We start from the raw sequence: 27,055 nt of genomic DNA, 5'->3' as shown, positions 1-27,055 counted from the left end.
GAGTCCGATGTTGAATCGCACGGGACAACCTGGATGTGGCACAGAACGTCACCGCGAGACGTGACCGAGGAGCTCAAGTGCAAGAGTGCGTTTCTTCAATGGGGCACAGCCTGGCATTGCGAAAGGGCGAACATAAAAACCGCTGTGGCACGAATGGTACGGGGAAACCGTGGGCTGACCTGCGCATCATCGCCGATGCTGCTGCTGCTGCTGCCTCCTCGCACGGGCGGACGGACGGGTGGAGTGGATGCTCGAGAGTGCGTGCCTCTCGTCTCGACAGGCACGTTTTTTGCGCCTGGCACACACAGACGCACACACACGCGGGCTGTGAGGGGAGTTGGGAGTTAGTCAGAGGAAGCTCCACTCTGCAATAATGATTATAAAGTTGTTTGGGCCAAATGCGTGGACTGAGTGCGTAAAAATGTCGCTGTTAGAAGTCGAGTTTTGGCGTGACGGACAAAGTTGGCCCCGGTGTTTTGAAAATCAATTGTCACGTGACGGATCTCGCTTCAGCACGAATATGAGATCGTGGTGATGCGTAGTTTGATCATGTAAAGGAAGAAAGTAGCCAGGTACCTGAGTTGAAGGCGCACACGTGCTCATGTCAAGAGGTTACGCAGTTGTCACAGGTCGGTAATTTCTACCACAGTGCCCTCTAGCGGAGAGATGTGGATCGTGCAGCGGAGACTACTGCAGGTGAAGGCAAGCTGCAAAAAAAAAAAGTGAATCCAGCTTTTATCAATGGGCTGTTTAGTTTTTGTCTGTATGCCAAAATTGAAAATAAAACCTATAGGGCATTATACTTTTATTGTCGGCGACGTCTTTGTGAAAATATTTGTTTTCCTTGCAAACAGAATCAGATCAGAATAAGAATTGTTTTATTGGCTATTGTTAGTGAACTGGTTCATAACTAGGATTTTTTTTATTTGATTTTTTTCGGTTAAATCGTGCAACATGAAGCATAAAACATATAACCAGCTACTTTAAAACTGTAGTATATTAGTAGCTACAGATATAAAAATGTAATATGTTTGTATTACTGTGTCAAAAATGTAGCTGAGTTACACTACTTTGAATTACTTTTGAGTTACTTTTGGCAAAATGTAAACCAAACATAGTAAAAATGCCACTGAGCAAAAGTGCAGTCAAAGATTTCCTTTTCCTTCGCTCTCAACATCCTCCCGTGTTTTGTTTTGACACGTTAGCTACTCACAACTGCAGATCTTATACATCAGTGTCCGTTATTTGGGGGGAGTTTGGCTTTTTTCCGTTCATCAATTTAAAGCCACACCGCATAACATTTTACCCCCCAAAAAAATTGAAATACAAGCTTTATTTTATGACAGATATTTTCAGCATTGAAAAATACCTCAAACAAACATGTGATTTTGCTTTGAGCGGCTCAGCTCTCCTAAGACATCAATCAATCAATCAATCAATCCAAACTTTATTTATAAAGGGCTTTTCATACAAGGTTGCAACACAAAGTGCTTTACAGATTAAAAGCAGTTCCCGAAACCACCAAACCACCCACTCTTCCAAACAGACAACACTGCACACCCCACCCCCCTCCCCATAGCCACACACACACACACACACGCAGGCGCACACACACACACACACACACACACACACACACACACACACACACACACACACACACACACACACACACACACACACACACACACACACACACACGCGATGAGGTAATGGACGTAGTGCTGAGTCTGGGTACAGATGAACCAGGTAAGGAAATGCCATCAGAGGAGCCGTCTGCACCGGGAGCGGTACATCAGCCACAGCCACAGGGCACCACCACCGGACACCCAGCGGAGGTGCAGCAGAAGCACCACACCTCCATCTGGGCACCCAGAGGACAGCGCCCACACAGCCACAGCCGACCACCGCTCCCGGGGCAGAGGGCTCCCACAGAGGAAACACTGGAAATTCTAAAAATGCAATATGCAAATAATAACATTAGAATAATAAAAACATATATATAAAACTAACTAAAAACTAGTATAATGAGATAATTATAAACATAAATAAAAATAACTGAATAAATAAGTAAATCAGCTAAAAGCTAAGCTAAAAAGGTGGGTCTTGAGCCTGCTCTTAAAAACATGAACGTTCTCTGCAGCCCTGAGCTCCTCCGGCAGGTCGTTCCAGAGGCGAGGGCCGTAATATTGGAAAGACGCCTCGCCATAAGTCTTTTTGTTGACTTTAGGAATAACAAGGAGACCTCTGCCAGAGGAGCGAAGGGGCCGTGAAGGTTCATAGGGTAAAAGCAGTTCTGAAAGATGAGAAGGACCAAGACCATTAAGACATTTAAAAACCATTAAAAGAACTTTAAAATCGATCCTGAAACACACGGGGAGCCAATGCAGCGATTCTAAAACAAGGGTAATGACATAACTTTACCGGGAGTGGGTACGTCTCGTTTCCATGGAGATGTCGACTAAAGTCAGCAGAATTTGAGATTTAAACAGGTTATGTTCCCATCTAAATCCACTCTTTGATTTCTCACTGCAGTAATAGCATGTACTGTGTGGAGCTGGTCACTAGGAGCATGTTGTGTACTGATGGCAACAGTATAGTCCAAAATGTTACGCAGTGTACCTTTAAATGCACTTGTAACTGGAGTCACTTGAATTGTAATGACGAATATATTCCGATATTTTGTTTAAGTAATACGTTATATGCCTTAGTTACTGAAAGTAAAAGTAATATGTTTTTTTGTAATATGTTACTTTTGTAACACGGCATTATATGTAACACAAAACTTAGATGAATAAACTTTAAAAACCATAAGACTATAAGGGCATGTGTACAGAACATTCAATTTACACTGTGATAAAGACGGCAACATTTTGACAGAGCGTCAGTGTATTTTCAGATGTGCAGGAGCATTAAAAGTTAGCAGCAGATCTAAGTATGGACTGATAGTAGTGCTAATGGCTGGAACAGGTTACTGCATTCAGTCTGATACAGAGTTATCAAGTCTTGTTTTCGTTGAGTCTGGTGGCGAAGGTGAAAAAAAATGATCTTGTTAGTCCAAGCCTTCAATCTGGTGTGGCGTGTTTACAAGGATGAGTCTCTGTGGCTTTACCTTCATTAACACATACAAGTTTGCATGAAACATTGCTTACATATATTGTGCTGCAGTCTTTGAAACAGAAGCAGTTTTTACTTAGCATTAAATGTGCACAAATACCTTGAGACGAAAGTTAATTGCTTACCAAAAGTATGTTGTAGAACAGGGGTAGGCAAGTTTGCGTCGTGGAGGGCCGATTGTCATCATTGCCAAAACACCCAAGGGCCGAACCTCAACATTGTAGCCTAAAGTAAAGAACTATTCTCTACAAATACCAATGTTTTACATCAGTGGTTCCCAAGTGGCAGGGCTTTGGGACCCAAATAAAACTGTAATTTGTCAAATATCAAATAAAATATTGCATTTTTCACGCAAGTATTTGTTGAACAAGCACTAGATATCCCTTGACTGAAATTATGATCAAAACAACCCAATAACATTCATTTTCACAGACAGTTTCAGATGGAAAATATTGAATAAAAGTTCCCTATAGACTCGCGACCCACTGAAAATGGTTCCATGACCCACTTTTGGGTCCCGACCCACCAGTAGAGAATCACCGTTTAACATTATATATGATCAAGAGGGATGTTCTGACAGGACATTTTTAAAATACTGACTAATTCTTGCATTTTAAGAGTACTTTAACAAGTATTTGATCTCTTATTTGCATAATAATGTTTCTCAAAATCATCTCGGGGGCCAGAGGTTCTGTGCTGGAGGGCCGGATTTGGCCCCCGGGCCTGACGTTGCCTACCCCTGTTGTAGAATGTTCAATGTAGGATTCCGTATTGCACTGTAGTTCCTCCTTTTCCCAGTCTTCACAGATTAATTTACAGTGCCATCGGCCGGTGTACGTATCCCTCTCATCCATTAGAGGGACTTGGATGGTCACCCTTGTCCTGTGTTAATGTGATAGGACAAGGTCAAGCAGCGGGCCACGGAGCAGAGACTAAATGGTTTTAGAGAAATGCTTCTTCAGCACTTTGGACGCTGTATCTCAGGACTTTCATATATCTCCGATTACAGACGGGTGGAGGAGAGTTATAACTTTCTGAAGTAGTATAGTTAGCTAATATAGTCATCCAAATATACCGGACTGGATTTACGCAGATGTTTGTTCTTAAAAACTACTCTCAAAACTTGTCAATTTATATAGAGAATATCGATATCTTGAATTTCTATGAGATATACAGACGTACTGCATGAACTGAGCGTCACAGCGGCAGGTTGAGCTCCTGTCGTGTAGGGACGTCAGAAGTGCGCGGCTCCTCAGGACGCGTACAAGTGATTACTGTGTCAGATCACACCTGGACACGAGTGCCTCATGGGCGCCGCATGTGTCGGCCTAGTTTCAGAAGACTGCAACTTTTTTATTCCTATCATATCAGACTGTCTAAAAAAAGTGACACAATGAAAACCATGAGGGGAGAGCGATGCCCATCCGGCTTTACAGCAAAAATGTATAAATAAATGATTTGGCCTAACTGTAAAATTAAGAATGGACATATTTATGGCCGACCATGAGGAAATGGCGGCTCCGGAAGTTCCTGGCTCCTATGGACTTTCCATTGAAACTTTTTTGCCCCTCTTTAGGTCAGTATTGAACACAGGCCTGTCATTTAACACCTAATTGTATCCTTTTTGCTATTTTTATTTTCGCCCTGGATAATGGGGCTGGCTCCAAGAACACAGTTGAATTCCTAGCATGAACGAGCTTCAGCTAGCCTCGTTCCTTCAGTCCGTTCTTCATTTTACAGTCTAGGGGTCTAACCTAAACTTAAAGGAATAGGCCACCGTTTTTATATACTAAGATATGTTCTTTCCTAACCTTAGACAAGTTAATATATCCCCGTCTGGTCTTTGTCCGCGCGCTCTGTCACGCAAACGGAGCACATACGCAGCCTCTCCCACATGTTATATAGCTCCAAAAAAGCTCACGATAGAAGCTACCAAGCTCTTCCACGTGTTCCCTATTTAAATAAAGTTACGTGAAGTGTTTTCATGTTAACATGTCGATTTTATAAGCAGATAAAAAGGGGGACTATATTGTGAGGCGTAATGATACAGGAGCACAACGTCCGCGCAGTAACTCCTAAAGACTTCCCCCACTCACTCCCGTCAATAGAAGCTGTGCTCCTCGTAAGAGGGGCACAGGTAAGAACATATCTTAGTATATAAAAACGGTGGCCTATTCCTTTAAATGTTGGGATAATTTTATGTACGCCTGAAAATTATAAATAGTGCCTTAACCGTTTTCAATAGAAATGGAAAGCTCGTATTTTATTAACAGTAGCTAACCTAGCTGCTCACTCTCCTCTACTTCCCATTTATCAAACGTTTGTTTTGGCCAAAAGCGTTGAAATTAACCACAAAATCCATCTCATACGTTCCTGTCAGTCACCAATTATGTGTTTATCTGATTTAGCTGTGTCATGCGTTGCTATGGCGATGCCCACCACAGCGGAGCGATATCCCAGTGATTTTACAACCGGACTGCGTGTGCGGTTATACCAAAGTAATGCACACCTGTTAGCACCCACCAGCCAATCAGAATCGAGTATTCACCCAGACCATGGTATAAAGTCTTTTAATGTGCAATGCTTTAAGGCACGAAGTCTTTTCTTATTGACTTTTCAAAAAGTAAGTGTATACAGACTTTAAGGGGAGTTTAATGCAGTGGAGAGAATGTAATTAGAAACTAATTGGACAAAGGCCTAGATTTCAATGCCGGTCGATACACCCCTCTCCTGTAGATACAGGTAAGGTGTTGAAGTTTCAGGGGAAAGGTATGACGATTTAGAAATGGAAGCTGTTAGCCTGGTAAAGCCAGATTCCTGTGGGAGTGCGTCGGATCAATTCAATCAACAAGCAGTACACAGACATGGCTCTGGCAAAATGAAAACACCAAGATAAGTAATGAATCCCATTTGCTTGTTGCATTGTAAATAGACAATGTTTATATGTATATTGAAAATAGAAGTGAATAGGCGCAGATGGTCCCAGGCGCCAACTAAAAAGAGATCTCTGCATATTAGCTGGTCCCAGCTTCAACAAAGGATAACACACAAACACATTAAGCATGTGCCATGACGTCCTGAGGGCAAAGGCCCTGCTTCAGCTGCTCAAAAGGCATGTGGTCTCCATCATTAAACATCTCTATTTACCAGATAGGAATCCTAATAAAGGTATTGATGCAAAGATAGCATAATATTTTTTTAATGCATACTTTATTGTTGAAAAAAACATTGCTAGTTGTAGAAAGCGATACATGGCCAATGTAGACATAGGCCAATATCAACACAGTGACAACATGCTGTGACTTGCTGTGGAGATATGTGGAAGCAGTCAAATAAAGATATCTGAGGCACTTCCATGTACTAAAATCTAAAAATGTCCCCACCACTCAGGTCCCCCCCCTCTGCTAGGAGCCTGAAAGAAAGGAAAACCCGTAAGACAAGAGTCAAGAGAGAAGGAAGAAAGAGAAGACGCAGTAGACAATAAGTATAGAAAGAAAGGAATTGGAAGAATAAAGAAAAGAGAAGAGAAGAAAAGAAAAGAAAAGGCGAAACGTTTTTTGTGGGGAAAAAAAAAACTTTTGCTTATCTCCACAGCAAGTTTTTTTTTCTCTGTTTTCAGCTACTGGTAGTATCCATGTTTAATGGCAGAAGAGTGAAAATGAGGCCTAAGCTTAACAGAAGCAGAAAGCCTTCCCTAGTCGAGAGAAAAAGCGATCTGAGATGGACTTGGGCCGGTTCAGGAAGGCTCCGAGCTCAATGTTCAGATGCCTCACCACATCTCCTTCAAAAGCCACTGGATCTGCAGCTGCAGCCTTCAGGACTGTGCAGGCAGAGCCGTGCTCCAGCACCAGCCGTTTAGCTGCTCTCTTAGCAATCTTCTGCAGGTCTTCAAAGCTGATGTCACATTCTCTATTGACAATCAGCTGGTTCTCCACCTTCTCATTCAGCTTGATCGCCATGTGGTCACTGTCCTGTCTTTTGTGGGACCCAGCCATTTTGAGCACCTTTTTGACCAGCTCGTGAAAGAGAACATAGCACACCGGACGTCCGCTGGAAGTAGGTGGGTCACTCCCGTCAGGGACGGGGATACTGCCCTCTCCAACAGGATCAGGTAGTTGGTGTGCTTTAGTGGAGATGCAAGACTCCGGACATCCATTCGAAGAAGTGGGTGGATCACCCCCCTCAGGGATGGGGATACTGCTCTCTCCAACTGGATCAGCACTAGCCATGCTGATCACCACAGTAAGCAAAGTTCTCTTCACCGCTGACCTCTTTTCTGGATAACTGTCTTGAGTTATAGTGTTCACATCAGTAGTGTCTGCCGTTGGTGGACTGGCCTCACTTTTCCCTTCCTCGAGAGGAGTCTGATCTACGCTGCAGACATCTTGAGACCCTTCACTTATTGCGTTCGTTTCCACCTCCATAAAATCCAACAAGGGCTGGATATCTGCAAGCAGCTTCTGCAGCTCGAGTGCGAGCTGAGTGTTCAGTTCCACTTCTGGCTCATCAAATGAGGCTTCAGTCTCTTCCTGTGGCACTAGTTCGACTATCATTGAATCCTCCGGGTGAACCATCTCCTCTGGTGTAGATACGTCACTTTCAGGAGTAAAGGTGCTGTCGAGGACAATGTCTGGGGCAGGTAGGTCTTCAGGAATAATAATATTTCCTAAATCCCTCGAAGCCATGGGTTCATCCTGTCTGAACGCTTGTCCAGACCACTGGACGGAGGTGTTAATGTCCTCAGTCAACCCCATTCCAGCTAAATCAGGTTGGACATTCTCTGGCAAACATTTCTCATGCTGAGAGCCGTTTCCTTCTGTAACTGGACATGGGTCCTGGTGTGTGACTTCCAGGCGGTCCTCACCCAGTGCTGCCTCCACGGACAAAGCATCCTGGGGAACTGTGCTTACCTGGGTCACAGCCAGAAGTTCTTGCTTTGTATTTTCAGGTTCGAAGTAGAGAAAGCTATAGCCAATTGTATTGAGTACTTTGGCGGCAGCATTTCTTTTGGCCTCTTTCTTGGAGTGGCCAGCTCCTATTGCAGTTTTGTCTGTCACAGTCACTCGTACATAAAAGACCCAAGGGTCAAACTCTTTGTCCACGTGGTCAACTGTGTACTCTGTGGGCTTCCCTCTACATTTGGTGATAATTTCATGCAAGCACGCTATGGGGTTAGCGTTTGGCTGAAATGTGGGAAGCTCTCGCCAGAGCTTTTTGTTCTTACCGGTAAATCCGTTCTGCCGTTTCTCTGAAAGTGGCATTTGCCTCAGATCGGGCAGAATCTGCTTTGCTGCCAGGGTTTTGGCAATAGTTTTGGTCGGTCCCTGGGCTTCTGAGGTAAGGCGTCCAACAGTTAAACGGTAGGTAAAGATGGCATTGTGGATGGGGCCATCTCTCTTCACCTCGATAAAACAAGGGTCCAAACCGTTTTTTGCGGCCAGCTCACAGACTTCACAAACTTCATGTTTGTAGTTGACATCTATCTGTTGCTGTAAGGACATTGTGAATCCTTCAGAGGTCTCCATTTTCTTTGGAAAAGTGTTTCTGCGTTTGTTCCTTTTGCTGTGATGAGAAATATGTCTTGTTGCTGCTGAAGCTCTGATCAAAGTGACCACTGGGAGGTGCTGTATCAGAATGTCAATGCTTTGGAATTCTCTGGCTGTCAGTTGCTATGGAAGCATGACATCATTCAGAAATGGAATCACATCTCAGAATGCATTAGAGGAATTATGTAAATTACCTTAAATTGATGAGATAAGATAATAATAAATAAATAAATAATTTATATTCTTCTAATGGGGCTGCACAATTCAACAACAAAAAGACGAATACGAGGATACACATGTTCTGAAGTGCACAGATCTTAGATTTACGTAACAAGTTAATTTCAGTCAAACAGATATTTGCATTATTGAACAAATGTCCACTGACCTGCATCTCAATTTTAAACATAAATTGAATAGCAATATTTGCATTTAGATTTTTTTAAGCCCACATTACGATTATGGAAGCTCCTTTTAAAACTGCACTTATTAAGGTGACAAATGACCTACTTCTCTCGGGTGACTCCGGACTCTGCTCTGTCCTATTCCTCCTCGATCTCAGCTCAGCATTTGATTTAGTCGACCACAGGATTCTCCTAGATCGCCTTGAAAAATATGCAGGCATCTCTGGTTCGGCTTTATCTTGGTTTCGCTCATATGTCTCCTCTAGATCCCTCTCCGTTATTATAAAGGAATTCTCCTCCTCCTCTGTCCCCATAGTGTGCGGAGTGCCCCAGGGCTCTATTTTGGTAGCCTGGCATCCAGACTAATCTCCGATGTTTATTAATTAATAAACAGGAGACTAGTCTGGCGACCCTGTCGTAGAAAAGCTACTGCTTGAGGCGGGACTAATGTGGGACAATCGAAGCGCAGAGCAGCCAATGAGAACATAGCGGATGTGACGACAGAAACAGTGACAAGAAAGTTGTATCATTCGGACATTAACAATGGCGCTCCCGCCACACGGAGTTCAGTAAATGACTTCTGTCGTTTATGTCAGAAAAACTTAAGAATACAAGCATACCGGAGCATTACGGGAATTGCTTGTGTTGAAAAACTACAAAACAAAGGCGCAACAACGTGACGCCCGTTCAGGGAGCTGCTCTGATTGGTCGGTAGGCTCCATATCGCTGCGTCACTTCCTTTGAAAGCGCGCAATGGAGTGTTGCCAGACCCTCTTCTGTACAGAAGCGGAGTCTGGTTTGCGAGACTACTATTTTGGGCCCTGTCCTATTCAATCTATATACTCCCACTTGGACAAATCATACAGAAACATAACATCCAGTTTCGTATGTACGCAGACGACACCCAACTGTATCTCCCCCTCACTGACCAAAACTCACTCACTCGTGTCCTTAACTGTTTTTCTGATGTCAAGTGCTGGATGATGCAAAATTTCCTACAGCTGAATGAATCAAAAACTGAAATCATTGTGTTTGGTCCCACTCATGCCACTGCTTCTATCATAGACAACATTGATAAACTTGGTCACTTTTCCACCTCAATTAAACCCTGTACTCGCAGCTTAGGAGTATTCTTCGACTCAACCCTCAAGTTTGATAAGCAAATCACTAAAATAGTTCAATCTTGTTTCATCCAAATCTGAAATATCGCAAAAATTAAGCATTTCCTTTCCCATACAGACTTCATGCCCTCATCTTCACTAGATTAGATTACTGTAACGCCCTCTTGTCTGGTATTAGTAAAAAAGCCCTGAGCCGCCTCCAAATGGTCCAAAACGCTGCAGCCAGGCTCTTGAGCGGCACTAACAGATACAACCACATAACCCCAATCTTAGCCTCCCTGCATTGGTTACCTGTAACATTCAGAATTTATTTTATAATTTTACTTATTGCTTTTAAAGCCCTGAAAGGCCTCGCCCCTCCCTACATCCAGGATGTGCTCACACCGTATGTTCCATGGTGCCCACTGCGTTCCTCTAACCAACACCTTCTCGTTGTCCCCTTAACTCACCTCGTCTCCAGAGGAGACCAGGCCTTTGCAGTCAGAGCTCCCATACTGTGGAACTCCTGACCTGCTGAGGTAAAGCAGGCCAATTCAGTGTCTGCTTTTAAATCTAAACTGAAGACGCTCTTTTACAGAAGAGCTTTTTTAACCTACCGTAAATGCTCTAATATAGGCCGGGGCCTTTATTTACTCAAGGGCATCTAGGACCAGGCCTTTATTGGAACCAGGCCACAATTAGAGACAGGCCTTTATTTCTATTTGAGCAAAATGGACGACCAGGAAAACGAAGAAAAACGACATTTGTGTCCATTTGCACCTAAAATATTAGGTTCATTTATTAATGAACATTTCAAACCATCTCCCAGCGGCTGGAACATTGACGCCTTTTGTCAGGACAACAGGAAGTGTTTTGTTGCTGTTAGCGGAGCATTGACATCAATGTTACTTTAGGTTTCTGTTTCGTTTTTACCGTGGACTGGATTATTTGTTGTTATCTTGTGTAAAAGGCGAGTTTAGACGGAGCGTTTGTGTTTGTGATCGATCATAAAAGACCCGAGAGAAGACGAGACGCTCGCGCTGATCGGAGCAGTTATTTTGAGGCGTGGGACTGACCTGCACACGGAGCAGCTGGACGTGCTTTGAAGACGCGATGGTGACTTTATTAAAACCCTGGAGGATCACACAACATTTGTTGCTTTCCCTTTTTCTACAAATAGTCACTGGAGGTTTGAAAAGTGGCTAAATCTGTGTCAAAGTTACGCTCGGATCAGCTCCTCCGCAGCGTCCCCCTCGGCCCGGGTTCCCGTTTGTTTACTTCCTGCACGTGAGTTTTCATTTACACGAGTATGAGACAAATTCCTAACATGGGGAATATTTCTACCGCTATAGTTTCTAATAAAAGCCCCGGCCGGTTTTACAGACCGGCTTTAATTTGCCTCCACCAGCCGCGAACCCGGCCACTGTTAGAGACCCGGCCGCTAATGGAATACAGGCCAGTATTAGAGAATTTACGGTAATTTGTTTTACTCTGGATATGTATTATGTATTGCTTTTATATTTGTTATGGTTTTATGTGTTATGCTTTTTTAACTGATTATCCAACATGGAAAGCACTTTGTAACTATGTTTTGAAAAGTGCTATACAAATAAAATGTATTATTATTATTATTATTATTATTATTTTGCTGTCTTTCCACATGCAATATTTTATTGTTAGTTTATAAAAATTTAAATTTTTTCTGCATGTTTCCCTTCAGGTACAAAGGGCATGTTAAGTACATCACTGAAAAGTATGTACCTCAGCATTTGTTTCTGAAATAGCTTCTCAACGAACGGCTGGCGCAATTTTTTTTTGTCTGATTAGATTTTTAGATGTCACATTGCACAACGTGGGGATTGAAAAATCGTGATCCTGCTCTCGTCTCATCAAGTCAAACAGGCAAATTCAATGGAAAGAAAATCACAAAAATTGCAGCTTGTCACCATTCATAAAACACAGCACCCCATAGGCCAATTCTTTCACAGACTCATGCACAGTGCACTAAACCACCTAACCTCTATTAAAGCAGAGCCACATAAGTAAGGATTAAACAACGACGAGCCGTGCATTAGATGGTTATAATGCACGACGCGGAGTCGAAGTGCATTATAACCGTTTAATGCACGGCTCCGAGTTGTTTAATCCGCTTATACCAGGGTCCCACAAACGTAACATTTATAATAAATGCTTTTATCATTTACTAAACTCACTAAATATGCCAGACCACCGGGACTATTTTCTGTGGGTTATTAGCCGGTCACTGAAGGCTCGTCTCAGAGCGAGTCATTCTCCGCAGCTATTACGAGGATCTCAGTCAGGCTCAACGACACAACATCAGCACAGAATCACAAGGGGACTAACCCGGCACTTTTCCGTGGAAGTAAACACTGATATGCGGCACTCGTGGGCAGGAGTTATTTCACTTTTACCTGTTTAACCTGAAGCTAGCTAACTAGCTCAACCAGCTCAACTGTTTATGGAAACAGCTGCTGTGGAGTCGCTCACACCTGGGCCCCACGAACAGAAACTTTTACGTTTGACTTTACTAATCCAGCCAAATATGCTTAAATTTAGGGTTAAAATACTCATATAGAAAACGTTCAATCTAACCCATTACTGCCACGGTAACAAATACTTTTATTATAATTACTACTAATACTATTATTAGTTCTACTGCTGCTGACACTGCCTTACCAAACAGATGACTGCATTTCTGATGCTTGCAAATATCATATATAAAATTGAGTATTCTGTTAGCAAATAGTGTTTTTCTATAAATGTTTAATTTAATAATAAAATCAATAAATCACAGTTAATTATTGCAATAAAATGAGGCAAATTAAAAAAGCGAAGACGACTAACGGCATATCTTCCTCCTCCTCTTCTGCAGCGAGGCGTGAGGTGGTTGTGCTCTGTGTATAATTACACAGACAAAAACAAAGGAGTATAAAATCTCCAGTCCAGATGTAGACGTGGCTCCGACTGCATCTTCATCCAACCAAAAACCATGGCGTTTCTGACAGGCCTCCTGCTGCTCCTGACCATGGCTCCTCTCCTGGACAGCGCTCCGTTCTTCCCTCCGACCTGCTACTCCAAAGTGCTGGGCATGGCTCGAGAGGTCACCCACTGGGCCGCGTACCTCAAGAGCCACTATGAGACCGTGAGTGTGGAGCATTGGGACGAGTTCTTTAGTTCATTTTATAGGGCTCATGATGAATCAAAACGGCCAATCAAATCAAAATCGCTGTTCGACATAGTCACTAGTAGCCAATTTCAGGGGCTTCATGTGATACATGTTTGAATAATTGTACATTTTTTCCTAAATTAATCATTTCTAAAGGACAGTAAAGTTGATTGAATAATAGTATAATGGGCATGATGACACATTTATGCTGTCATAATAATGTTTAATGAAAGCAGATGACTTGGATGCATTGTCTTTTGTCCCCCTGCAGAGTCAGTGCATGGCGCACATGCCCAGCCTGTACGTTGATGTCCATGTAAGTATTACATATCACTGTATTTACAGTATAGTACTGGAGTTATATTGTGTTTGTTCAGTAATGCACAGTGGAAGAGTGCTGCCTCTCCCCATTGAGGTTGTAATTTGAAATGTTCTGGCTCCCTGATGAGTTCTGGACTCTGAATCACTGCCTTCCCACTAAAAATGCATGCATACAGTAAGTGCATAAGGGTCTAAGGCAGGAGGGACACCAGGGCTCCTATCCATCCCCTGCTGCTGACTTTACGTTTGGAGACTACTTTTATTTTAGTTTTTTTTTTTGTTTCTTCCGTTTTACTGAGTATGTGTATAGATGTGTATATACCATATATAACATAGGTGCAGATCGTTGAGGCAACTGCTGTTGGGATATTGGGTTACAAAAACAGCTTGGTTTGATATACGTAATATTATTTCATTCGTAATATTTGTAGTTACCAATGTTTACAAAATGTGTTCAACTTACTTGCTACTCCATAATTGAGCGCACAAAAGGGAAACACGAGTGCCTCATAAACACGATTTACTAATGTTATTGGCAGTGTTTTGTTAGGTACATCTACTCAAGCAGTTTTATGAAGTAACTGTACCTGGTTACTTCCTTCCACACTCCACAGTGACTTGATCTGCAAGTGACAAAAACCTCAAGCCGACATATGAAAATGTATCCTAAACTCCTTTTTCTTATTGGCAGTATTCATCACCACAAACAAAGCCATGCATTTTTCTCCTTAGATTCCCGGTCTGTGACATACAGCAAAGTTCCAAAGTGGCACCTCGCCCAAATATTGTCTTGCAGCGTCTCCCATTGCATCTTATCTGAATAGTTTATGTTTTTACTCTTATCTCATTCTCTTGGTATATTATTTGAACACATAAAAATGTCATGCTATTTTATGTATTCTGTCTTATTACACACTAAAACATCAGTCATCGAGTCGACTTTTATGTTCAGCTGCTCAATTGTAGTTTTTTTTTTTATTTGCATAACTCACTCAAGAATAGTGTCTGGGTGGAGAACCACGAACCAAAGGCTAAAAGACAGTAAAAGCATTTATCTTTTCATGACCATTGGCCTGAAAATCCACTCTGTGCTGTTATCTGGAGACGTGTTGTTCTGAGTCGCGCATTCCTGCGGCTCCGGGCTGAAATCGCTGTGTTGTTTTGTCAGAACGCGTGCGTGATGTACAAAATGAGGACCTACATCTCTCTGGTGGAAGGGCTGCGGGACAGGCGCTGCTCCTACACCCGGGACGTCCGGCGGCTGGGACACACTCTGAGACAGCTGTTCATCATCATGTCGGAGAAGTGCCACGGGGTGAGGAGAGAGAGAGAGCACTATGTTTTTCTTATTTTATTTTTTTGAGTAGCAACAGCCATCAACATAGTGCAAAACATAAAAGATAGAATTATGTTCACTGATCGCTAAAAAGTAGGGCTGGATGTCACATTTAGTTATTCCTGGAGTCCACTTAAAGGAATAGGCCACCGTTTTTACATACTGAGATATGTTCTTACCTTAGCTTTGACGAGACCTGTCTGGTCTTCACCCGCGCCTTCAGTCACGTAAACACAGCACAGACGGCGTTAGCATTTAGCCTCTCCCCCTCTCCACTATAGCTCCAAAACAAGTCAAGATAGAAGCTACCAAGCTCTTCCACGTTTTCCCTATTTAAATATGGTTACATGAAGTGTTCCACTACAAAGTATAATTACACAAAATTAAACAATGTGGATTTTCTAAGCGGATAAAAGGGGGAACTATATTGTAAGGCGTAATAATACCAGGAGTAATTTGGCATCCGCACAGTAAAGTGAAGATTACTGCGCAGTAAAGTGAAGATTACTGCGCGAATTTCGAACTACTCCTGGTATTATTACGCCTTACAATATAGTTCCCCCTTTTATCCGCTTAGAAAATCCACATTGTTTAATTTTGTGTAATTATACTTTGTAGTGTAACACTTCACGTAACCATATTTAAATAGGGAAAACGTGGAAGAGCTTGGTAGCTTCTATCTTGACCTGTTTTGGAGCTATAGTGGAGAGAGGGAGAGGCTAAATGCTAACGCCGTCTGCGCTGTGTTTACGTGACTGAAGGCACGGGGGAAGATCAGACAGGTCCTAAAGAACTCGTCAAAGCTAAGGTAAGAACATATCTCGGTATGTAAAAATGGTGGCCTATTCCTTTCATAGAACATCCCACAATATTCATATTTTATACAGTGTATCAAATTAACCCCCACCTTACCAAATGCATTTGATACAGTTGAGCTTTACCTAAAACTAAAAGCTTCTTTAAAAAAAAAAAATTAAAAAACTGACAACACATTAACAATGCCAGGAAAAAGATGAGCTTTGATGAGTTTCCCAGGTCTTAGCTTTCAAATGAGACGTTAAGGATAGGCGTTTAGATTTTTGGTGAAGCTGAACTGGAGAAGTTGGATAAGGCGGGGGTTGAGAGTATAAAGCCAAAGTACAACTTGAAGGCGTCAGTAGCACACAAAGTAGTGCTGTCTGGCCTTTCCCTTTGAGTTGTATTGAGTTGTTTGTGTTTGTAATTTGTCTCCTGCTTTGTTTTGGCAGGACCTGGTGTTCACCATTTATGACTGCGCCGCTCTGGAGAAACCTCCATATGGCAACTTTTAACCATCCATTTTCTTTGCGTCCTGCTCAGGAATAAAGTTTTCCATGCCACTCTTATCTAAGCTGGTAGGGGAAACAGGGGCTATTTGTCACGCGGGGTAATTTGTCACATTGCTTTTTATAGCCACACTAGAGGGCGCTGTACGCTGATACTGAAATATATGTGTATATTATATGTCTCTTCTCTTCTAATAATAATTTTCTCATTTGGACTGAAGACATGAGGACAGGACACTTTGAATTGTTTTATGCCTTTTCTGCTAAAGCCGTTTGCTAGCTAGCTTACACTGTTGGTAAAGTAGACACTCGGGGTTATTTGTCACAAAAACTGAGGGGTTATCTGTCACATGGGGTATAAATGATGGGATATTTTTTTCTTTTGTGTCTTATGTTTTTTTCTGATCACTTTATTGAACATTAGCTGGTATAGCTGATGTTTGGGTCATTTGAGTGAATTTGTACATTTTATACCTCATCATAGAGCATTTTGCTAAAAAATAAACAATTAGGTCAAATGAGTGTGATGAACACATGTGGCTTCGCATTGTGACTGTTTTTAAAACATATTTTGTCCTTTTATCTCAAAAAGCAAAACAGCTACAAAGGTTTATCAAATTTCAAGTCAACATAAAAAACTCAATTAAAAACAATAGCGACAACCGACCCCACATATGGGGCACATTGTCACAGTCGATTTTGTTGTGTTTGACGGTTAATAACTATTGATCGAAAAAAGAGAGCGAGGTCTCCGTCAAGTCAAGGGTTCAAGCTTTCATTTTAGGTCTGACTCTTGCAGGATTTTTTGTTGATGAGCAGAAAAACAAAAAAGAAAAACAAAAGTGTGACAAATAGCCCCCTAAACCAAACTGTGTTGACTGTGTGTGCTTCTTCTGTGCTCATGAATCGCCATCAGCCATTTAAAAGCGCAGGTGCAGTGTTGACACATGTAACCGCATGAGAGAATAAAACCTCTGTGGGTTTAATGGACTTGTCTCAACTCGTTTTTCCTTCGGCTTTGAGAGTGAACTTCGGAGAAATCGGGTAGATATTAGGCAGCAGTGAAACCGGCCGGGGGGGGGAAAACCGAACGACACACAACCTCCATGCAGCTCCAACAGTATTTTCTTTCACTGCTTTCATTTTTAGCCGGTCGAATGATTTGGCAACCACTATGTTTACCCGATAAGCCCCAACTCATTAAACTGTCCAGTGGTTCAGTGAAGGGCACTGCTGCACCTGAGCCCGCGCTCTCCAGTCTGCCTGTCCACAGAGCGTGAGCGAGAACAAGTGCTGACGCAGCAGTTCATTGTTTTTGCTAATCTCATCACAGGCTGTAAATGAAGTAGCGGAGGATGGAGGTCAGTGTGTCCTGAGAGGCGAGTTAACCCCCTATCCCACCCACTGATGACGACGCAATGTCCAAGGAAACTGAACATCAGCTGGTATTTTATCAGAGTCTCTCTCAGCCAAAATCATGCAACCACCAATTTAGATAATGTCACACTTCAGAATTAATTGTACTAAGCCAAGCGCATTTTCTCCAGATTGACTTTATCCAAATCTAAAAGCTTAAAACATTATTTTTATTTTTTTAAACTAAAACATGACAAAACGCTTCAAATAAGTGACATAAAACGTGGCGACAATGTGACAAAACAGGTATGTAAGTCTTAGCTTTCAAATGAGGAATTATACTGTTGCTCTCCAGTCGAGAAACCTTTAGATTTGGGTAAAGCCGAACTGGCGCACTTTAAAATCATCAGGTTTGCACCATTTCTTGGAAGCTCCTAGTTTGGGAATGTTTGGAGACAATGGAAGATTTTATGTGTGTTAAATAAAATTGGAGGAAAGCATTTGTTTTTGTTTGAGCTGAAGTTTGTATAAAGGGTCTAAGTGACTTACAAATTAAAAGTCCTTTATTGAGTGGACATGCCCATGTCCATTCAATAATCATAATCTGATTTTATTTGAATCAACTTTATGCATGCTCTTATAATGTTATAGTTTTAACATTTTTATAGTTTATTATTTATCTACCATGTTTTATGCTATATGTTTCATGTTGCACGATTGTGCTGAAGAAAATTCCTAGTTTGTGAACCTGTTCATGAACAATGGAAATAAAACAAATTCTGATTCTGATTAACCTCTTACCCCACGACTTAAAGGAACAGGCCACCGTTTTTCCATACTGAGATATGTTCTTACCTGAGCTTAGACGAGTTGATGCGTACCTGTCTGGCTCTGTCACGTAAAACGACCAAAGATGTTGTTAGCATTTGGCCTCTCGCAGCATATTCCTGTAGCTCCAAATAGGGGTGAAGTTGGAAGCGACCACGCTCTTCTACGGGCACACACAAAGACCAGACAGGTACGCATCAACTCGTCTAAGCTCAGGTAAGAACCTATCTCAGTATGGAAAAACGGTGTTCTGTTCCTTTAACCAAGCACATTTTTCTCCAGTTCAGTTTTCTCCAGTTCAGGAGCTACAGCCTATTGGCCAGTGTAACTCCTAATTTGAAAGCTAAGATCTACAAAACTGATCTAAATGGATCTTTTTCCTCTCGTTTTTGCCATGTCAATCAATCACTCTTTACTGATATAGCGCTTTTCATACATTTCATGTAACACAAAGCGCTTTACAGATTTAAAAACATTTTCTCACACAAACAAATACAAACACACTGTCCCATTCACACTCTCCCCACCCAACTCCCCAGAGACACACCACACAAGCACATCACACGCACTCAAGGTAAAACAATGGACACAAGGCTGAGATAAGGCTGGGTACAGATAAACCAGGTAAGGAAACACCCTCCAAGGAGCCGTCTGCATCGGGAGCGGCACCTCGGCTGCAGCCACAGGGTGCCCGGACAAGGCGCGGTTGAAACTCCACACCTCCATCCAGACACCCACAGGACAGCGCCCCAGCAGCCACAGCCAATCACCGCTCCCGGGGCAGAGGGCTCCTCTTGTGGGTGTCTGTTGCTGGTTTTTTTCAACACTTTTCATTGCGATTTCGCCACATTTTTGTCACTTTTTTGTGACATTTTTCTCGTTATTTAGACACTTTTGTTTCAAAAAGCTTTTAGATTTGAGTAAAGCCAAATTGGAGAAAATGTGCTCAGTTCAGGTGGGAGTTAAGAGGTTAAACGTTTCACCACTTCATCTAATTTATAGTTTTAATTACTCAAGTCTGTCCCACCACATCACACCGGGGGCGGACTGGCCATATTTCCATAGGGACACTGGCTCTAGGGCCACCGGTCCCGCCTCAACCGAGCTTTACCCAAATCTAAAAGCTAAAAAGAAAAGCATCAAAATAGCGCGAAAAAGAGGATGAAAACAAAACAAAAATGTGCTGGAAAAGCAACAAAAAAGTGACAAAAAATGTGATGAAAAGGCAACAAAAACGTGAGAAAAACACAACAAAAAAATGATAGAAACAATAATGAAAAAAACAACAAAAATATGACAAAAATGACGTGACAAAAAGTTTCCGTCACTTTTGTAGGTCGTAGCTTTCAAATGAGGCGTTACATTGATGCTCTCCAGTCGAGAAGCTTTTAGATTTGGGTCAAGCCCAGTATTTAAAAAAAAGGAAATTAAAAGGAATTCCGTGGAGTATGGTGTGCCACAAGGTTCAATTTTGGGACCATTATTATTTATATTAATGATTTTGCTTCTGTTTCTTCGACCACCTTTCCCGTTCTTTTTGCTGATGACGCTAATCAAAAAAATAATAATAAAAAGCCGAACTGGGGAAGATGCACTCTTTAATGTTAAGGCGGGGGCCCCCGTAAGAGGTTAAAATATGTATTTGTGGAAGTGCACAATTACGCTAATTTAGGCCAGGCTGGTCAGAGTCCAGGGCTGTTTTTCAGTCCCAGTCCGCCCCTGCATCACACCACTTATTTCATTGTGTATACAATAAACCCATATTTACTGTATTGCACGCATACGCATTAACCAGCATCAGCCACGAGGAGGCGTTGTAGCACTACATTGAAATGGCGCTCCTCTCACCGATCAAAGCAACGCCACAAACATTGGAAAATACTTACATTTCAGTTCCATCCAAATATATATATATGGAATGCACAAGGTTAAGGAGTTTCAATCATTTTAAATGTCCACGTTCAATATATGCACTGAATCCAAAATCCACTGTATTTACATTGACTTGATATAAATTTGAACACAATAGTCCTCCAATGAATATCCAAAATCCAAATGAAAAGTTTCATGTAAGACACACTTTCACACTTCTCTAAATTGGCAGTTGTGTAAAAAAAAAGAAAATAAAAATAAAAGTCTCTCCCCAAAAATAACCCCTCCCTCGCGACTCCAAACCCGGATATGAAGTCTTCCAACCTTTACGCGCAATGGGCTCGTCCCCCTGAAGAAACTACATTTCCATGACGCCACCGAGAGCGTCTCCGAGCTAGAACAAGGTGGGGCCTTTTACGTACGACGTGAGACGCGAGAGTTGCCCCGGGCGGCATCATCATCATCATCAGCTGAAGTGCATCGTGCTCCAAACGGCAGGTGGTCAGCGCGCGCTACGGCTGCTCAGTGGGACTATGACAACCGCAAACTCCTACAGGTGACATGGACGGAGTGAAGTGAAGTTCGGTTGTTTTTTTTAATATTATCTAGGAAACGCGGGACTTCAGACTAAACAAGACTTTTTTTTTTTTTGGACGGAGGCGCGTCTCGGCGTGCGTAAAGACCCGAGCCAAAAGAGTATTTTTTTTATTGAAGCTTTGACGGATTTGGATACAACAACATGGCTCTGTCGAGGTTTCACAACATATTCAAGCTGCCTTCGACTATAAAGAAGAAGGTGAAGCAGTACGAACATGTTCACAGAGACATGAACCCGAACGACCAGTGGGAGATAGTTGGAGAGCTGGGCGACGGCGCGTTCGGCAAAGTCTACAAGGTGAGCGCAGTGTGTTTGGCACGAGGGACGCCGTCTGGTGTGGATGCGTGCGGCTGGTGGAGACGTTTTTTCTAAAATTGCACAAGTGAAAGCGGCAGAATCGTATTTGCCCTGACTTGTTCTGTACTGTACAGTCTATGAAACATTTGAGTCATCATCGTCTGGTTTAGTGTTGCACTGTTGATTGGAAGTGTGACAAAAGTGTGCTGTAAAGGACACGGTCGACAACTTGTTTACATTGTGCCTGTGGTTTGCTGCCTTGTGTTGAATGCAAGTATGAATAATAGCCTATGAAGAAAGTCAAATATACATGAGTAAATCACATTCTTCTTCCAATACTGATCAATCTCAATTGGATTTAACTGTTCTGGCGTTGCTGCTGTTGGTCAGGTTTAGGTTCAGAAACACAATGTGCCCAAAGAATGAGATCAGCTGACGGCCTGAGACATCAGCCGGGTTATTCCATCAATGGATGTCTTCTACCCTGATGGCACGATGTATTCCAAGATGACAAAGCTGTCGTTTTCACACATTACCACTGAGAGTTCAGATCGTAACCCCATTGACAACCTTTGGGATGTGCTGGAACATAATCTGGGCAGTGGTCGCACTCTCCCATCGTCAATACAAGATCTTGATGAAAAATGAGTGAAACATTGGGTCTTTTGACTTGGCAGAAGCTTATTGAAACAATGCCATAGCCAATATGTGCTGTAATCAAGGCTAAAAGGGGTCCAATGAAATATTAGAGTGTGTGATATTTTTTTGTGGCCCCATTTTTTGATCCTGCAGTGTATTACATGCTGGTCAGGTTGGCCCACAGTGGCAGCGTGCTCAGTTGCAGCGGCTCAGGACTAACTCCTGAACGCAATTTTGTTGTACACTTGTACAATGACAAATAAAGCATTCACTTGCTGACTTACTTATAGACCTATAGCTATTATGATTTGATTACATCGAGAAAACCATCCATCTCTTTATCCGGGGCCGGGTTGTGGAGACAGCAGTCTCAGTAGAGATGCCCAAACTTCCCGATCCATGCACACCTCCTCCAGCTGTTCTGGGGGGACCCTGAGGCGACAGCAGGCCAGCTCAGAGACATAGTCCCTCCTGCGTGTCCTGGGTCTTCCACAAGACCTCCTCACAATAGGACATGCCTGGAACACCTCCCAAGGGAGGCAACCAGGAGGCATCCGAAACAGTATGCCCTAGCCACCTCAACTTTGGCCGCTTGCATCTGCGATCTTGTCCTTTCGGTCATATCTCAGATCTCATGACCATAGATGAGGATATTAATGTAGATAGACTGGTAAATCGAGAGCTTTGCCCCCTGAGAAAACCAACCTTTGATTAAATTTTCCTCTCATTAATACATAAAAATAGGTCATTGTACAATCTACAAATTCCCAAACTAAGCACTTTTACTGCTAAACAATTAGCTGTAGATCTGATGATTAAAATTGATGTTGCAGTTTTGAATTAATATTTAGCGATTGCCCTGCCCTAATACAATGTTGTTGTTTTTTTATTAATTTTTTAATGACACATGGCAACAAGTCTTACAGCAATTATCCTTCATTTGGCTTGCCAACTCACGTTCAACATCAAACATCCCTGTTTTCTGTTTTACTTTAGAGAGACTTGTGTCAAATGACCTAGGCCTGGGCTTATTGTCAGAGGGCTATACTAAACACCCATAACATCAAATGTCCAAAGTCCTTTGAGTCCTAACTACATTTTAATTGCCCTGACCTTATCTTAACACGTCTGTAGATGATTGGCCACATGTCGAAGGGCGTGCGCTCCTTCCGTCCCCTGTCAACTCCTCTTCAAGTCTTCATTGTCGAGAGCGTGACTAACTCCTCAAATATGTGGCTAGGCCAGAGAGACACAGTTTCAAGTGGAGTTGTCACCTAAAGGTTTTGACTGCGAAGTTGTCCCAGAGAAATGTATACAGACAAGTTGTGTCTACTATAGCCTTGGGGCGAATGAACTTTAGAGCAAAAATTCCTGGTGCTTGGAAGTTCAGAGATAGTTACAAAATTAATCAGAGTTATATTATGAGTGGGGTTAGGGTCTTGAGTGATTTGACTAATGTGATTCGAAATGTGATCTCTCAGTTTGGAGAGATTGAGAGATCACAGTCTAAGAAAGTCATCATTTTGCATTTTGAATTTATGATGCATTTCTGTCTTGCGCTGTCTTTGCAAAATCTCGGTCCGATTGAAGACCTTTTGTGAGTTTGCAATATAGTACATATTTTGTGTGGAGTTTTGCCCATGGTTGGGCCACATAAGACATAAGTAAACCTAATGTTCCCTGTAGCTGTTAGTGGTTATCAACTGTCAGTGCCTCCTATAGATAAAGGGAACAGCATGAGAAGTCTCTAGTCTCTAGATTCATAAGTCGTAATCAGGTCTTTCTTGTCTGGGTTTGCAAACAAAACCAGAAGATCCACAATGACAGACCAACCACCACTTCTTCAGTCACTCCTCAGAGTTGGGGACTTCACCAAAACATGTATACCAGGTGTCAAAGATTAAAATACTTCAATGTCTTCCGTGTGGCCCAACGCGCCCCACAGAATTTGACTTGACACTCCCCAGTCGGCCATTTCAGATGTTTTCACCTCCAGCCAAAACAAAAAAAACACATGGCATTTAGTCAATGATTATGACCCAATGAATCTTTTGACTATGGTTGGAAATTATTAGAAATTAAAGTTAAGTTCTTCAGTGTTAAAGCTGACTGACTCTTACTTGACAACCAAAAGTTTACAAAAGTTGATATGTTTTAGTTGAACATCACACTCTATGACCATGGCCTCTCTATTTAGCCTGGTCTCTCCTATTCGCTCTAAAAGACTGAGCGACCCAACGCTCCCCCCGCTCTCCCATATATAGGCTTCTAAAGAAAGCACATACATTTAATTACATTTGAATAAGAGGCTACACAGAAAGATAAATCTAAATTGTGCTACAGGCGGTTAGAATATTGCAATACGAGTTCTCGGTGCCCATTGAACAAGTTAGGTTTCGGAATAATGTGTTGCTTCCATTTGGATACATAGGCTTCGAACTTTTTCTATTAACAACAGTCACACATTTACAGCTTAACGAAAAGGTGACCTTTTTCAGCAGGCTTGGCCCATTAACGATTAACCGTAACAATTTCTGTTAGTCACTAAATACCGTTGTCCTAACGCTATAGACACACTGAACGCCTGGATGTCGATGAGCTCACGCTGTCTGCATTATGATGACTATTTCTGGGCGAGATGAGGCGGTCACACCCATTCACTTAAGCTTTTTCGGCACTACCATCTGCCCGGCAAACGACAACAAACCGGACAGTCTTAGGCGTGAGGAAGTCCCGCCCGTCCCTGCCCTGTCCAGTCATGACTTGGACCTCGGCGTGCCTTTCTAAAAACAGTGAGCACACTTCTTTCACTTGTGTCCATCTGTCTCCTCCTTCGCAGCAGCACATAGCCGCAGTGTCCACCCTCGCCCGGTCCCGTACAGTGGACCCCTTTCATCGACGGTGGGCCGCAGTAGTGGAAGAACTGATGTTTGACCAAATGAAATGTGCAGTTTGTTCAAGTTTCTTTGGCATGTTTTTGTTTGTATTTCAGAGTTGGGTTTTTTAAAGTTGAATCACTTCTGGTGATGACACTGTTAGATTACTAAGGTAGATAGTTCAAGAACGTGTTTTTTTTTTGTCTTGTGGCTCAACTTTTAATGCATATTTTGGAGTAGGAACTCATCGTAACCCCAGTTTGCATGGATGTTTTTGGAGGGTCCAAACTTGTGGCCCCAAAAGTTTGTGAACCAGTGCAGCTATACATGAGAAAAACGTCAAATAAATGTGTGAGTTTTTTGTTGTTATTGTAGTGTGGATTTGATTAAGAACAAGTGACTTCATATTTTTATTAGAGGTCGACCGATATGGGTTTTTCTAAGGCTGGTACCGATTATTATTATTATTTGGCCGATAACCACCCTTGCAACTTGGACGGGCAAAGCTAACTGCGGGCTAGTGCCACTTTAACACTTTATTTACAGCCAAGTTTGTGTGAAAAACATAAAGCTTTCACTTTCGGTTCCGGAGATATTGGCTCTTAGCAGCATTAGATCGGCCCGATAGCCGATATTGAAACATATCAATATATCGGCTGGCCGATATATCAGCCTAGCTCTAATTTTTGTGGCACTAAAATGGCTCTGGTCTTCAAAACACTTTGATAGAAAGAGAAAATAAGGAACTCTTCAATTACATTACTTGCTTGTTTTTTTCCCACTATTAACTTTATCCTTGGCCAGAGATACAACTCTATAAACAAGGAAAGTATTGTTACTTCAAAATATAATTTATTCTTAAATAGGAAATATGATATTCAGCAACTTCAAAGGAAAAGAACTCCAATCTGGCCCGAAAAGGGAAGCAGTGACTTTATGAACTGTAAAGCCACTGTACTGTAGCCATCTTCCATGTAAGGCAAGGGTAACTCCTGGCCACATAGAGAAAAAGCCCTCTTATATAACCGCAGGCCTAAGACGCGTTATATAAATTGACATATAATGTACCTTTTGAACGGAGCAGAGCATGTGAGCAGAGTGAGGAGATCAGTATCCACGTTTAATTCACTTTAAATGGCTGCAGGACAGGATCAATGGAGGGCTGTGCTGCTCATGAGGCGCTTTCAACTTTTCAACGTGTGCTTATAATCACAATGCACCGTAGCTGAGTTAGTACTTATAGCAGCCACTTGGTAGAATCTATTGTTTTCATGTTGTGTATGACTTTTTAATCCTCTTATCTGCATTTTGTGAGCTTAAAGACGTGCAATGACCATGTTTGACATAATAACCTTGATATATTTGGCTACTTGCTGCCCCCCCCTCCAAAGTTTAGCCTTTTCTTCATCTTCACTCCCCTTTTCAGAGCGCTTTAATGGCGCCCGACCCCACACCTGCATCTGTCAGCCTGTCGTAGAGAGAGGGGAGAGAGGGGGAGGCAGAGTGGAAGAGAATGACAGCCAGCACAGGAAACAGTGGGACTCGAGCATCACAAGAGACGACTTCCCCTCCACGCAGCTCCTCCAGCTCTCAGTAATCGGCCCGTGAGTGGGAGGAGAGGTCTGAGCGCTGAAATCTGGTGCAGCTTTCCTTTGAGGGTTTTTCCACAGAGACGTTGAAGTTTTTAAAAGAGCGAGTCACTGCAGGTGAATGGGGGGGAAAGAGCAGGAGAGAGAGACATACATGTTTGTGCAGATTACTGCTGTTGTGTACTGTCATTCAAATGAGCACAACTGGATTGCAAGTTTTCTTTCATTTGATGTTTAAAAATTCTAAATTTGCAACAATCTGGTCGCCAAAGGGAAGTGTCGTGGACAGATTATGAAGGAAGTTGGCTTTTTATAGAGCTGTTGTAGAATTTGATAACCTTTCTATTCCCTTCCCTTTTAAAGAAGAACCAAGTACCTGTTTACCTTAATAAATCCTTTTCGTTGTCCCTCTAGGGGGATGGGATGATTGGGGGGGTCTTTCATCTCCCCCGGTGTCTCTTGCCAGAAAACCATAATTGCAACTTTCCTGCACCCGGAGGCGTGATACACACTAATGGTATCACGAAGAAGAAGCTAACAGCCTAACGGGCAAAGCTAACTGTGGGCTAGCGCCACTTAAACAGTATTTACAGCCAAGTTTGAGTGAAAAAAAAATATCTTCAATGTGTAATTGGATGTACAATATCCCTCTCTCGCTTTGTCTTTTCTGTCAGCGCAGTATTTACTC

General features: G+C 42.4%; 2 protein-coding genes across 2 annotated transcripts in view; both read left to right on the top strand.

Annotated features, from left to right (window-relative positions):
• The first annotated feature begins 33 nt into the window (after positions 1–33).
• On the top strand, positions 34–16,430 carry cytl1 (cytokine like 1). Its single transcript, XM_079566558.1, has 5 exons — positions 34–284; positions 13,062–13,327; positions 13,623–13,667; positions 14,841–14,987; positions 16,256–16,430. Exons 2-5 carry the CDS (start codon positions 13,175–13,177, stop codon positions 16,316–16,318), a joined length of 408 nt encoding a protein of 135 aa, XP_079422684.1. The 5' UTR covers positions 34–284; positions 13,062–13,174; the 3' UTR covers positions 16,319–16,430.
• A 4,577-nt stretch (positions 16,431–21,007) lies between these two features.
• Positions 21,008–27,055, top strand: part of stk10 (serine/threonine kinase 10) — a 49,810-nt gene continuing 43,762 nt past the window's right edge. The window contains exon 1 of the mRNA XM_079565944.1: positions 21,008–21,263. Coding sequence (XP_079422070.1) covers positions 21,108–21,263 — 156 coding nt within the window. The 5' untranslated portion in view covers positions 21,008–21,107. The remainder of the gene's footprint in view (positions 21,264–27,055) is intronic.

Source organism: Gobius niger, assembly GCF_951799975.1.
Source record: "Gobius niger genome assembly, chromosome: 11".
NCBI classification, from domain to species: Eukaryota; Metazoa; Chordata; class Actinopteri; order Gobiiformes; family Gobiidae; genus Gobius; species Gobius niger.
The sequence above is the reverse complement of the archived record's forward strand: the minus strand, read 5'-3'. Positions and strand labels throughout refer to the sequence as shown.

Coding starts and splice junctions, on each gene's coding strand:
- cytl1 (XM_079566558.1), top strand. CDS start 13,175: ATGGCGTTTCTGACAGGCCTCCTGCTGCTCCTGACCATGGCTCCTCTC. Junction 13,328..13,622: donor TCAAGAGCCACTATGAGACC/GTGAGTGTGGAG, acceptor GTCCCCCTGCAG/AGTCAGTGCATGGCGCACAT. Junction 13,668..14,840: donor GCCTGTACGTTGATGTCCAT/GTAAGTATTACA, acceptor TTGTTTTGTCAG/AACGCGTGCGTGATGTACAA.